Raw genomic sequence first — 14,601 nt, 5'->3', positions numbered from 1 at the left:
TAAAATACCCTTCTACGGTTTTCGTTTATGAGTTTCAAAATCAAAACAAAAACGTGCTCCGCAAATTGAAACAACCAAACAATTTATCTTTTAGAAGACGTTCCTTCTCAATCGCTCATCAAATAAAGATGATGATAAAAAGCCAACATCTCGATCTGTTTTTATCCTTTTATTATTTTTCTGGACTTTCAACACAAGTGACCAAAAAATAATATAGAATAATCAAGATAAGTACAATCACACTCGTTCATCTTTGTTTTAAGAACACTATCAAGATTGTATCTCAACATCCGTTATCATTTTCTCACGAATTAGGTACCGTTGAAAATGTATTTTTGTCTTATTTGTTTTTAATGTATTTTTTTTCAAAATCCTTGGATCAAAATCAAAAACAAAGTTTGAACAAATCTTGAATGCAACACTCGAACACATTCTAGAAAAAAATTGCATATCAAAAAAAATTTACTCATGCAAAGGTTAAAATAATCCTTTAACATCCAACATTTGCAGTTTTGGACATTTGACATACTTTCAAAAATTATTTTTAAGAAATGGTCATTTTTAGTATTTAAAACTCCATAAAAATGGTTGAATCTCCACATCAATAGCTGCGATGTGACAGCCAACGATAACTGACTCCCACTCCCACAACGATTGAAGTGAGTCTCAATGAAGATATTCAGCATCATGGTAAAGAATCAATCAACATGGCATCGAATTTCAACTTATTGTAAAAGAAAAGAATGTCAAGAGTGCTGAATGTCAATACCAAAGAAATTATTCCTTGAAATAAATTGAAGCACCTGCAAGTCATCCTGTCGTGTGCCCTCCTCGTCCTTCCCCACCCTCCCTCACATCACCCCACAGCCCCATCAACCCGAAAAAAAAAAAAAGACAAGTCATCTAAATGCACCATTTCTTCACAAATTCTTCTGTCTAAAATAAAGAAAACCCCACAACTTCCCATGCTTTACAACCCCCAGCAACAACAGCCTGGTTAACGAGTAATGAAGACCTCCATTCCTGTCCCTTCGAAGTTTTTCATCTTGGCCAGGATACAGACCTCAGATTTACCAAGAAAGCCTGTCATCATCCACTATGACTGAAAAAAAGCTTTTTGGAAAGATCAGCCGTCTGATTATTTAGTCTACGTGCCAACAAGAGCTTCAAGCATTTTAATCACCTCAACAGTGTCATCAACATAATATTTAGCTTTGCTTGGTTTCTGACCTACCGTACATGCAAACACCTCTCTGTTAGAAGATCCAGAAGCAGAAGCACCATTACCTCCACTAGTGATAACCTCGAACATGTCCTCGTCAGACCGGTCATCACCGATGCACAATACAAAATCGGGCTGCCTGTTCCCTTCCACCATTACCGAGAGTAGTCTCTCGGCTACAAGGCCTTTACTGACACCCTGATTTGAAAAGAGCATGGAAAAAATTCAGAGATTAATTAACGTTATTATTTCCAATTAATTTTGCACAAACCAAAGCATCTTCCCGACTAGCATCACAGACTTTGACAGCTGTTCGACTTTCTCATATGCATGGTTATGCTTAGCCAACTTGAAAAGTTGAACCCTTCAATGAAGAATTTGGTTCTATGATCTGAGCTGTTCTTGCCTTTCTCATGTGCGTGTGCACAGATGTGTGCGTGTGCACAGATGTGTGCGTGTGCACAGATGTGTGCGTGTTAGCTTGAAGGTGAATCACAATGCAACAGTAAGGGAAAAGATGTGCATAATTACCTGAGGTTTGACTTCTACTATATGCTGTCCACTCTTGACAGCAACCGGCTCATTAGCAAGCACACTCTCGAGGTGGTCAAGCAGCTCCTTGGCTTGCCAAGAGCCAAAGTCAGGGTCAGCATCCTGGTGGTGCCAAACAATTGCACTCTCTTTGGTCTCTATCCACGACCCATCAGTGGCCTCAGTATAGAGTCTCATGACGGGCTCTGCCATCTGCAACCATGCAAAATCAGTGGGTTGATCACAGCAAGTCTCCCATTCTTCCTCTTTGGACCACCTGAGTCAATCGCAAATAATTATCAAGCAAAACGACAAAGTTTGGGGAGAGAGAGAGAGAGAGAACATTAGAGTACAAACTTTCATCACTAAATGTTGAACTTCCCATCTGCGAAAATATCAAATGTGAGAGGAACACACTAAATTTGAGATGCTGACCACTGAATTCAGGGTGAACAAAACGTCTCAGACACACTTGATCTAATGGACCCCAACATATCCTCTCATAAAAATAGTTAGAATATCATGACATTTATGCTTCCTAATAAAGCAATTTGGATTGACAAACATGAAAGGATAATAGTTAAGGAACAAAATGAGTTAGCTTGACCCCAAGTTAATCCGAAGCATGTGCGTCACTCATTAAGAAAACTATATTTCAGTGAAATTTAATATAAAAAAACAACTGTTTTAACACCAAGGGTACATTTGGTTCGATCACATGAGATTCACTTCCTCATACACTTTGGAAAGTGAACCCCATTTGCTTTTTTTGCGAAAGCAACCAAACGTAAAAATTATCCTCATGAGAAAGTGAATATCACTTGCCTTTGCAAATGAGAGCCGTTTTAGAAAGTGAATCTCATTTGTGTGAGATCTCGAATCTCATGAGATTTGAGTTCTCATGAGATTTAGAAAGTGAATCTCATTTGCACAGTACTCCACAAGCAACCAAAAGTACCCCAAGTGTTATTTTTATCAGTGTTGCCCCCAAAATTTGATGTCATCTGATCCACAAATTCATATTTGCTAACTCAAATGATAGAGAGGCTCGATCAGCTTTAAGAAAGTATATAAAATAACTTGATTCAAATTAAAACCATGCTAATAATAACGAAGACATCAATCTATTCAGATTGATGAAGTGAGTTGGCCATTCAAACAAGTGATTTTCACGAGGTCAACCATTGTGCCCTATGTAGTCGACTTATTCCCAAATTGGCATTTGGACATCATTCATGAGACATTGGAAGGTCACAGCATTTGTGAGGATGCAGGGCATTGTCAAAAGCTTGTACTGCACATTATAAGCCTTAAAAGCCATCTTGTGCACATCTTGTTGTGCAACCTAAAGTTGGTAGCAGCCTGATCTAAAGTTTAATTTGGAGAAATACACTACGCCATAGCTCATCCAATAACTCATTGATTATCAGAATCAAGGTAGTCTACATAAAAATGTCATGTTCTATCTTTCTTTCCCAATAACACGTGAGAAAAGTAAAGGTTCCTGTAGGGCTGGATTATCTCGCCCTATAGCATTTTTGAAACCAATCTTTCAACCTCTTTTGGGTTCACACACATCAATATGGGCAAGCATTGGTGTGTATGTCATGGTATGATCTTGGCTATGTGATGGTGGCAGCCCTTTGGGGTCATGAAACACCTCCTTGAAGCGGTCTAGCAATGCTTGAAACCAGTGTTGTGAAAAGCGTTGAGGCGTAGCGAGGCGCTCCACCAAAAACCGAGGCAAGGCATAAGCCTCGAGGCTTAAGCCTCAATTTTTTTTTGGAAACTTTAAAAAAATATATAAAAATACAAATAAATAAAGGAATGTTTTATTGATGAAATAACAACCAATAAGAAATAGAAAATCTCAAATAAGTACTAAAAAATATGAGATTAACATATAAAAGTAACTAAAAACTGATTATATAACTGAAAAATATATGAGATTAACCAAAACAAGTTAAAATATACTAAGAAACTAATTACATAACTGAAATAACTGGAAAATATATGAGATTAACCTACAAAAGTTAAAATATATGAGATTATTCTAGAAAATATGAGATTAACATATAAAAGCAACTAAAAAATGATTACATAACTGGAAAATATACGAGATTAACCAACAAAAGATAAAATATACTAAGAAACCGATTACATAACTGGAAAATATATGAGATCAACCAACAAAAGTTAAAATATATGAGATTATTCTAAAAAATATGAGATTAACATATAAAAGCAACTAAAAAACTGATTACATAACTGGAAAATATATGAGATTAACCAAAAAAAGTTAAAATATACTAAGAAATTGATTACATAACTGAAATAACTGGAAAATATATAAGATTAACCTACAAAAGTTAAAATATATGAGATTATTCTAAAACATATGAGATTAACATATAAAAGTAACTAAAACTGATTACATAACTGGAAAATATATGAGATTAACCAACAAAAGTTAAAATATACTAAGAAACTGATTACATAACTGAAAAAACTGAAAAATATATGAGATTAACCTACAAAAGTTAAAATATATGAGATTATTCTAAAAAATATGAGATTAACATATAAAAATAACTAAAAAACTGATTACATAGCTGAAAAATATATGAGATTAACCAACAAAAGTTAAAATATATTAAGAAACTAATTACATGACTGAAATAACTGAAAAATATACGAGATTAACCAACAAAAGTTAAAATATAGTAATATACTAAGAAACTTATTACATAACTGAAATAACTGGAAAATATATGAGATTAACCTACAAAAACTTTGCTGGTTATGTCTCAGAAATCCTGTTGGAAAGTAAAAAAAAAAAATTTCTTGCGCCTCAGGCTTGCGCCTTGAGGCACAGAGGGCCGTGCCTTTTGCGCCTCAAGGCGCGTTTTTGATAACACTGTTTGAAACTAAACTGTCTGTGTCACTTGCCCTTTCCCCATTTGTTGGCCTACTAGTTGCAGTAGGCAGGAGCAAGGGTTGGCATGAAACCGATGCATGTTGCACATCAGTTCCTTCCAAGGCAGCCAACAATGAAGCCCTGATCTATAGGGCGAGCCCTTCATGTTCAAATTGCATATCTACAAAAATCCAAAGTTACTCTCGCAATTCCCTTGAGCTACTGCATCCAAAACACTATATTCACTCCCTTCATCAGTAACATATAAAGTTCTATTGAAATTTTTCTCCTTACACACAAATCTCCACCTCAACGCACCTCCCTTCACATTTCAATCTATCTTCACAACCAACCACATTACACCAAATATGAGTTGAGGCTGCAAGGAACAACTCAATCTCTTGGTTGCGGTGCTATAAATAAAAATGTGTGGACTAGTATAGACATGGGGAAGTTCCGTAACATACTGCACATGCATCGATTGCAGCACCATGACCCTGTCCAAGGCATGCAATGGAATCTCGGGTGCTTCACTAGGATTTTCAGCTTTGTTGAGGTCTTCTTTCACTTCCTTTTCAGGGTTTCCATTTTAAACTAGGTACATGCAGAGTGCCTTGCCTCGGTTAGATTAAATTCATCTCTGCAGTCATAGCAAAGCCTCTTTTTGCAATGTTCGCTCATTCGTTCCATGTTGAGGTAGTTAATCTTTATGTTCATAGGCCCTGAGGAGGAGCCAAGCGTGACCTTCACCTTCTTGTGTGCTGTGAGCCCCTTTTTTCATTTTCAACAATTTACACATTTTTTATCTTAAACCATTGATCATCATAGTATTGCAGTCCACATCAAGCTGCTCTTAGTTGCTTCTCCTCCACAAATTGGATTAGGTCGAAGCTGTTAAAATATGTAGTGTGTGTGTGTGTGCGTGTGTGTGTGTATATATATATATATATATATATGTTCCTTCTATTTTAGAATGTATTTAGGGTGCATGTATTTTTATTTTCTTGTAAGGGAAAAATGATCTTTTGCCATTAGAGCAGTTGGGCCAGCTCTAAATAGCCCTCTCTCCTTGTATTGTGTATAAATAGGGGACTTCTAGTCCACATTTTATGTGCACATATTTATGAATAAAATAGATACTTTTTAAGTGTTTTGAGTTCTCTCTCTTTGGCCCTTAGTGGCTATTGTGTTAAAGCCCATTTTCGGTTGTGTTTCTACCTTGTGTATGAGGTATGGGGGCCCTTTCTCTTTTCATTACATGGTATTGGAGCCTTGGGCTCTAGAATCTTGTGGACAAAGTGTTTGTGTAAACGTGAGCTCGTGGATCGTGTGATCGGGAGTTCGTGGTGTTCAAAGGAGCCTTGTTGTTCATCTCTCTCTCTCTCTCTCTCTCTCTCTCTCTCTCTCTCTCTCTCTCGCTCTCTCTCTCTCTCGTCATCATGGAGGAGAATCACGAGACAATCACTACCATTCTCGTGAAGTTCAATGATACCAACTATGTGATATGAGCTTCTATTGTGAAGCATCATATTTGAAGCAAAGGGCTATGGAGATTGATGGATGGCACTGAAAAGGAGCCAAAACTTGTTCTCACTAAGAATAACAACGCAAAGGAAGTTGCACTTCATGGAGATGATATGACCAAACCAATTGCCAATTATGAGAAGAGATAGAAAGAATGAAAGATGAGTTATTCCCAAATCATGACATGGCTCATCAATAGCGTGGATCGAGGTTGTAAGTATTGTATCGTAACTCGTATTGGTCGGGTCCAAAATAAGATATGTATCGTATTGTAAAAAATCATAAATTTTGAAAAAATAAAATTAAAAACTTATAAAAAAACAGAAAAGATAGCAAAATTTTAAAAAATCATAACACACGAAACAAAGATATGAAATGCACAAAATGAAACCATAAAATCATATATGAAGCATATATGTCTCTATGAGCTGCAATAGACATCAATTATCTCACAAGAATAATACAAAATATTAAATATCTTGCAATTAAGAACATGCCACAAGACTCGTACTTTCATATTACATAAACGAAAATATTATGGCAATAGTTGCACTCAATTTTCAATCGGTTTTCACTCATTACTTGAGGGCCCCATTGCTATGCCGGATCATTTGATGCCATCTTCGTTGGAGGAATGTGGAGCCTAGTTTCTACCTTGATATAAATCTTAAATTTTTGTGGATCCAACTTCGGAGTAAGTTGGCAGGGAGGATTAGGAGGACAACACCCCCCGAGGCAAAAAAAATTTGGAGAGTAGCTTTGTAATTTTACTCATAATAAAGAGTTTTTACTTTAATCTATTTTCTTGAGTGAAAAAATGGTGGAAATGCAATTTTTTTACCTTAACCCACTACTTTGGGTGAAAAAACGGTGAAAATGCACTCTTGATGAAATCACGAAAGCCCTCTCCTCGACCCAAGAATCGGCCCCACAATGGTTTCATGGCTCCTAGGGTGTATGGGAAGCTCTCCAATATGTTCTGTATGAATGAGGGTTTTGACCCTCAAAAGCTCTTTAAAACCCAAAAACATAAAAGCATGATTTTGCCCATTTTTAAGTCTGCAAGTACCATATCGTATGATACGATACGATAAGGCACTATATTGTATGATGCAATACGATAAGGCACAATATCGTACGATACATGAGATACACCTACGATACACACCTGTATCAAGATACATGCATGTATTGTATCAATGGCATGTATTGTATCAATCTCTTGCATCGATACAATACAAACAACATTGGCATGGACATCAAGAAGTGTGCAAGTTTTGCGAAGTTCAACTATGCTAGTGATGCATGAAAATACCTTCAAGATATGTACTCTTTAAAAGATATTGCTCATATATGTAATCTTCAAAACAAAGTTAAGACTACGACCCAAGGAAATATGAGCATACTGAATATTATAATGTTTTATCTCTTCTTTGGGATGAATTAGCCTTCGTTGAGCCCAAGTGGCATTGTCCCATGGATACAGAGTTTTACGAAAAACAAATTAAAGTGAAACATTTCTATCAATTTATCAATGGTCTTAGACCCAAATTTGAGAGAACTAAGTCTTCCCTTCTCTATAGAGGTGGTGTTCCTTCTATTGTTGAGACTCTTGAAGAATTAAATATGAAGAAAAATATTCTAAAAAAATGCATCTCCAAAGATGAAGATTTCATGTTAGCCATGTCTAGGACAGAAAACAAGACACGGATCTATAAGTGTCCATATTTTGAAAGACCCTCTAATGACCATGAGACCAAGAAAAGGTTTATTAGTCACTTTTGCAATTAACCGCGTCATATCAAACAACTTTGCCCAAAGAGGAAAGAAGAGAAAAGAGAAGATAGGAAAGTGGCTTCCGTGGGTCCCTTATTCGAGAAGAGTGGCGTTAATGAAGACTCTAAAAGCATTGGATCAATGTCACTTTCCCAATTAATGGAGGCTCTATAACCACTTTTCAAGAATCAATCTGCTTGACTCTCTAGTGTCCTATATAACAGCAACACGACTAAACACTAGTCGTACCCATGTCGACAAGCATTAACTCGGGCACGAGTACCTAGGAAACAGGATTTCCACTCGTATTAAGTGCTTTTGGTACCTCTTGGTTGGATGAAGGATTGAAAGATACTCTTAAAGATTTCCTTGGAGTCGATTCTAGAGAATGATTAGGCATGAGAAGTTAGATCGATATTGACCTCAAAAAATGGGCATGAAAGGTTTTCCAGCTTTGATCTATGGGATCTCCCACAAGAATTAAAAGCATCTGACTCTTTTAGGAGGGTTTCAAAATCCAATCCCATTATGAAATGGATATTGATAGCCTACCAATATGACATTTAGAACACAAAAAAAAGGGCAGTAATCGTTTATGTGAGTGATTGGCACCATTTGCCTTATTCCTCTTGGATCTTTGAGTGTGTGGTGAGTGAAGCAAAGAAGGGATGACTATTGACAGGGATTGAGAAAGAAAACTCAATGTCCTTTGGCTCAATGACTGTATTGTTAGTCTTACCGTTCTCGCACTGCAGGTGCTAAGAGAAGATCCTGATGGGAAGGGCAAAGGAGAAGCTCTTTCATACTAGACTAAAGAGATACTACTATTGGATAGATAAGCATATGTTATCGATCTTCTGAAAAAGTTGTAGGAAAAGGTAAAAAGCAAAATGTAGTTGAATGCTTTAGAACAAAAAATTATTAGAGATCCATGGGTGGTGTTACATCTAAAGTGACATGTATTAAACATCATTTCAATATTGTGAATGAGAAAATTCCAAGATCAGTGCTATCTTGTGGTGATCAAAGTGTGATAAAGATATCCTTGTACCCAATCCATCATGAAAAAAAAACTTGTTAACTCTTTACTAGACAAAATTGAGATCAGTAGTCGAAAGAAAAATTTATTGGAATAGAAAACCAAGTTGCAGATTTGTTTACAAGAAAATTCATAATAAGGTTTTGGTACTTGAATCCAAGTTCTCTATAGTAAAAGACCATATACAACTTAAGAGAAGTCTTTGGCAGAAGTCTCAAGGGTCTCTTGATTTATGGACAGCATGAATATAAATGTTCATAATTTGTAATGTTGTGTACATTACTTAACAGTGATTTACTTGTTTCATGTTAACAGAAAGGGCAGTTAAGAACAGAGTTACTGGAAGCTTCTTGTACAGGAGGGAAGCGTGTTTCCCGCAAACTCGCTTCGGAAGCCCGATACTCCTCGCTTCCGAAACTAGATGGGAATCTCGATTCTCCCACATTTCTCCTATGCTTCCCATATGCATCATTTATGTTTCCTACATGCTTATTATATGTTCTCTTTTATGCTTCTTTTCATGTTTTCTATGTGTTTCATCTCATGCTTCTACTCATTTCCCATGTGCTTTCTCTAAATAGGTGACCATCATTTTTAGATTTTGACAAAAGTTTAATTCTACACTAAAAAAATCATGAAACAGAAGAAGTTGTTTTTATTTTAGTTTTTATTCGCTTACCATTTGATTCTTGTTTTACTTCCTCTTCGATTCTAATATCGCTTCCTATTTTATTCCAATTTCATTTTCAAATTGATTCCTCACTTCCCACTTCTTATAAATTTCAAAATGCCTCGCTTCCGCTTTCCGTATTGTTTCCCACCTCCGCTTCTAGTCTGGCAACCTTGGTTAAGAAACACTCTGCGACATCCATGCCACGGAGAGTGTCTACAACAGGCAAAAACACCCTAAAGAATCAATGTCAAACCTCCCAGACATGGATCTTTGGAGGTTAGACCCTCCCTATGAATTGGAGCATTTGGTGGCTTGTCGCATACCACAAGCCATTAACAAACAAGATGATATCATCTTGCGAGACACAACATCCTTTACTTAGAGAGCACGGAGTTCATGCCTCATGTTTTTTGCTAAATGTGACTCTTTTGAGACACTACTTTGATTGGCTTAAATAAAAGGAGGTCATAGTCATTGCTGATGAGTGATCTTGTCGAGACTTTTTAGCATTTTAGATGACAAAAGAAGCAAGAAATTGTGAGATTTTTTGAGGTTATGGCTTCTTACATCTTGGTGGGACATTTGAAGGGAGAAAAGGACTCATGTCTGGATACTACTTGTCATATTTGGCCTTACACAACCAGATCCAATGAGAAATCTAAACTTGAGCCAATATTAAATGAGGAGGCACTGGTGTTTCTTGGACTGGCTTGCTCCATTTAGGAATGGTTTCTTGTCTCACTCATCTTCTTATTGACTCCCCTTTGAATCTCTCTCTTTGTAACTTTTTGTGGGTTAGTATCACCTTTTCTCTCACTTTGTTTTGATGACCTCTTTAGAAAAATGTTTGAAATTATGTTGGAAAATACATGCACTCTTTGCAACGCTTGGGAAATTATTAAAAAAAGATTAATATAACTTCCAAATAGATATATTGTCAAGATTTAATATGGGGAAAAAATCAACAGCAATGTTCAAGATTAAGTCATATGATTTTCCTATACCTGAGAAATAAAAATTATTAAATTACAGAAAAACAAGTAATTGAAAGAACAGAAAATAGGTACTTCAAAATGGGCAATGTACTCATGTTGTCACTGGAAATTCTGGATGCTAGTGCTGTGTCCTTTCAAGTGCTGCCACATATAGGCAAATTACACAATATGCAGGATAGTTATAGAAAAAGCTCATGGACGTCCAGATTAACTAAACTTGATTAAGATATAGTAAACAACAATAAACTTCACACCCTTCATTACCGAAAGTACAGAAAGAAAACAAAATAATACATAGCTTGGTCGTATTTGATAAGACCCAAAAACAACAAAAGAAGTCAAGAATTTAAGCTCTGACATAGGAACATTGCAATAGCAATCAAATTTCTCATCATGTAAACCTAACATATAAGTAGGCAGATTTGCGATTAGCAGAGGATCTGGGTTCAAGATAAAAGAGAACATAAAATCAAGGAACATTATCCGTTTAATAAAATTCATGCACTGAACAGAATCAGTATCATTAAAGCCAAGTTTTAATAAAAAAGAAAGAAAAGTCAAATAATGAAAACCATACCTCAAGAAGTAGCCATGCTCTGCAGCAAGTCCAAGCTTAACACAAGGAGAAAACCAACTACTTAATGACTCCTTTCCCCTTCCACTCACAATGAACACCACATTCCTTGGATCAGCACAAAGCCTGGTCAAGATATGTATCACGTCTGGACTTGGGCGCTTGTCAATAATGGAAGACTCAGGCGTCACAGTACCATCATAATCCAACAATATAGCCCTGCTTTTTGTCCTCCTATATGCAGATGCTATATGATCAATTGACAACTTCCTAAAACTAGGATCAAGAGATACCACTCTAAACTGCAATCCAAATCCAATCTCCCAACACCTCCTCTTCTGATGATCTTTACATGATCTCTCCAGATCTTGCATAAAGCTGCGTGCCCAAAAAGCAACATCATGTGTGCTTACATATCGGTAATGCTTTTCATGTCGCAGTTGTTTCTCTGATTCTGGCATTGAAATGGCCAAGTTAATAGCCTCAGCGACTGCTTCTGTATTCCATGGGTTCACTCTAATGGCTCCACTTAACGATGGAGAGCACCCAATGAACTCAGAGACAACGATCATGCTCTTTTTGGGGTTTTCCAAACCCCCGTCCCTAGAGACAATGTACTCATAAGGAGTGAGATTCAGCCCATCTCTTACAGCTGTGACAACAACACATTCAGCAACTGTGTAGTAAGCAATCCGTTCATAGATAGGAACTGGCCTGTCGATTAGCAAAATAGGTGTGTATTTGGAAGACCCAAATTCTTCATTAATCCTTTTGCAGCTTGACAATATTTGAGCTTGCAGCTCTTCTATCTCTCTTCCTTTACCTCTTGCAGGATTGATGATCTGAACCAAGACAATCTTGTTTCTCCATTTTGGGTATTGGGTGAGGAGCTGTTCCAAAGCTAAAATCTTGAGATTAATCCCCTTGAAGATGTCCATGTCATCTACACCAAGAATAACCATTTTCCCCTTAAACTGATCCATCAGTTCGTTCACCCTCCATTCTTTATCAGCGAGCCTGAGAACGGATTCAATCTGACCCATGTGGATTCCAACTGGCAATATCTTGATGCCAACTGTCCTGCCATAGTATTCCAACCCAATATAGCCCCTCTTAGATTGGTACTCTAATCCCAGCATTCTGCTGCAACAGGAAAGAAAATGACGGGCATAATCGAATGTGTGGAACCCAATCAAGTCTGTGTTCAGAAGGGCTCTTAATATCTCCTCCCGGACTGGTAAAGTCCTGTATATATCCGAAGAAGGAAATGGACTGTGAAGGAAGAATCCCATCTTTAATTTGTTGAACCTTCTCCTCAAGAAATTAGGCAAAACCATAAGATGGTAATCGTGTATCCAGACATAATCCTCATCCGAATTTATCACCTCCACTACCTTATCAGCGAAAATCTTATTTGCCGATACATAAGCCTGCCAGCACGATCGGTCAAAGCGACTGCCACTACTGGGAGAGAGCGGCAGCATGTAGTGGAAAAGTGGCCACAGGTGCTGCTTACAGAAGCCATGATAGAACTTGTTATAAATATCATCAGGTAGGAAGGCAGGAACACATTTGAACTTCTCCAACAGTATCTGAGCAACCTCATCCTGCTCACTAGGATCAACGTCCACCTTCAAAGAACCGACATAAGTAACATCCATGTCGTCTGGCAATCCATCTTTTAGCTGTAATAGAAGGGAGTCCTCATCCCAACTGAAAGTCCAACCTGCATTATCCGGTCTCCTCCGTGCCCTCAATGGAAGCTGATTAGCTACAACAATCATCCGTTCCTGGCTTACGGACGAGGTAACATCTGAGGCAACACTATTCGCATTGTCATCATCGTACTCTGTCATGATCCCAGGAACAGACATAACCCTAGGAAGCCGTTTCCCGGCACGGCCGCTAGTAGGGATGATTCCTGTTGCAAGATCTAAAAGATTGGTGTACGACCTCGACGTCATCGTTGGCCCTAGTTCAACCACCAGCTCTTCTGCTGCCTACAAGGTATCGTGATGGAAAAACTACAGGGGCACGCCGGCGCGGGAAAAAACAGAGGTAACAAACGTTCTATCCGACCTGCATGACCAAAATGCCTTGTTCTGAATCGCCTTTACTTATTATAACAACAAGAGAGCATCAGAGAAAGAAAACCCATAACGAAATCCTAATCTAAAGGTTGTTCCTGCCATCCATTCGATCAAAGCATGCATTTCTCTCCAATCGATCAACACACTTTCACTGAAACAAAGGACTCGAAAAGGAACATTTCAAGAGAGAGAGAGAGAAACAATGAAACAGTAGGAAGAAACAAATCAAAAGTACTAGAATCCCTCAAAAACATCGACTCCATAATCACCATGCCCATCATGTTTAACATGCAAATGAAAAAATAGGGAATCACAACGACACCCATAATAACAGCTATTTATATTTTCGACTGAAGCCCCTGTATCATCATCATCATGAGACAATCCACACGAAACTATCGAAAAAAACAAAAAAGCTTTTGTGGGCGCGTCGGTGCGAATCTTAAAAACATAAAAGAAAGCCACGACGAATGCCAATATAAAACCCTATAATACAACATATAATCGCTTGGGAAACAAGGCATCCGATGATGACGAAAAGGGGTTGTATTACGACGAGGAACGAATTTCAGAAACATCAAACAATAGAAATACCGTTCCAACTTACACTCGAGATCGGACACTGTCGGAAATACGGTCGCTTCAAAAAATTTCAGACGAGTGCGTCCGGAAAGGCAGAAAGGCAAAACCCCGAATCCTTCTCGTTCATCCCTGTTTATTCATCTTTATGTAACCACACGTTGGTCTGACCGCCTCCCCCTTTTCCCTCCGCTTTTGTCTTTTCGTCACCGCGTTCACTTTTGAAGGACGAAACTACGCCCCCTCACTTTGTACAAAATGACAATAACCCCAAAAATTACGCAACGAGCTTTTTGTTTTCTTACACACAAATTAACAATTCAAACATGGTTAATGATCACGCTTTTCTAGTCAAGAGAGATGAAAATTTGCCTTTGCCCCCCACTTAGGAATGGTTTACACAGCCACTCATCACCACATGGGCAGGTTTTCCTTCCGTCTAAAACGAGAATAGCTTCCAGAAACGTGACCATCTTGATAATTGCCTGCACCTTTACACCCCACTGTCAATGTGGTTTGTTCCTTTTGTTTTGTTATCGTATTCATTCATAAAGAAAGAGATTAAAAAAAAAAAAACAAAAGAACTTGAGAGACAAGTACGGACTTATTTTAGATATTGTAATTTTAGAGTGGTGGACGGGTTTAGTCAACCCAAATGAAAAGGAGTGGGAGGGGGGTTCC

The 14,601-nt window shown here is 37.7% G+C and overlaps 1 protein-coding gene across 1 annotated transcript; it reads right to left on the bottom strand.

Annotated features, from left to right (window-relative positions):
- Nucleotides 1-688: 688 nt before the first annotated feature.
- LOC149820874 (putative alpha,alpha-trehalose-phosphate synthase [UDP-forming] 7) lies at nt 689-14,075 on the bottom strand. The gene is made up of 4 exons (XM_089982896.1): nt 13,949-14,075; nt 11,255-13,330; nt 1,754-2,030; nt 689-1,420 (listed from the first exon to the last, which is right to left on the bottom strand). The coding sequence occupies exons 2-4, from the start codon at nt 13,213-13,215 to the stop codon at nt 1,148-1,150; spliced, it is 2,511 nt and encodes an 836-aa protein (XP_089839022.1). The 5' UTR covers nt 13,216-13,330; nt 13,949-14,075; the 3' UTR covers nt 689-1,147.
- Between the last annotated feature and the right edge of the window lie 526 nt (nt 14,076-14,601).

The sequence above is a fragment of the Nuphar pumila genome, chromosome 12, assembly GCF_984573655.1.
Source record: "Nuphar pumila chromosome 12, dmNupPumi1.hap1.1, whole genome shotgun sequence".
Classification (NCBI taxonomy): Eukaryota; Viridiplantae; Streptophyta; class Magnoliopsida; order Nymphaeales; family Nymphaeaceae; genus Nuphar; species Nuphar pumila.
Note: the sequence above shows the minus strand (reverse complement) of the source record. Positions and strands in the feature narration are given on the sequence as shown.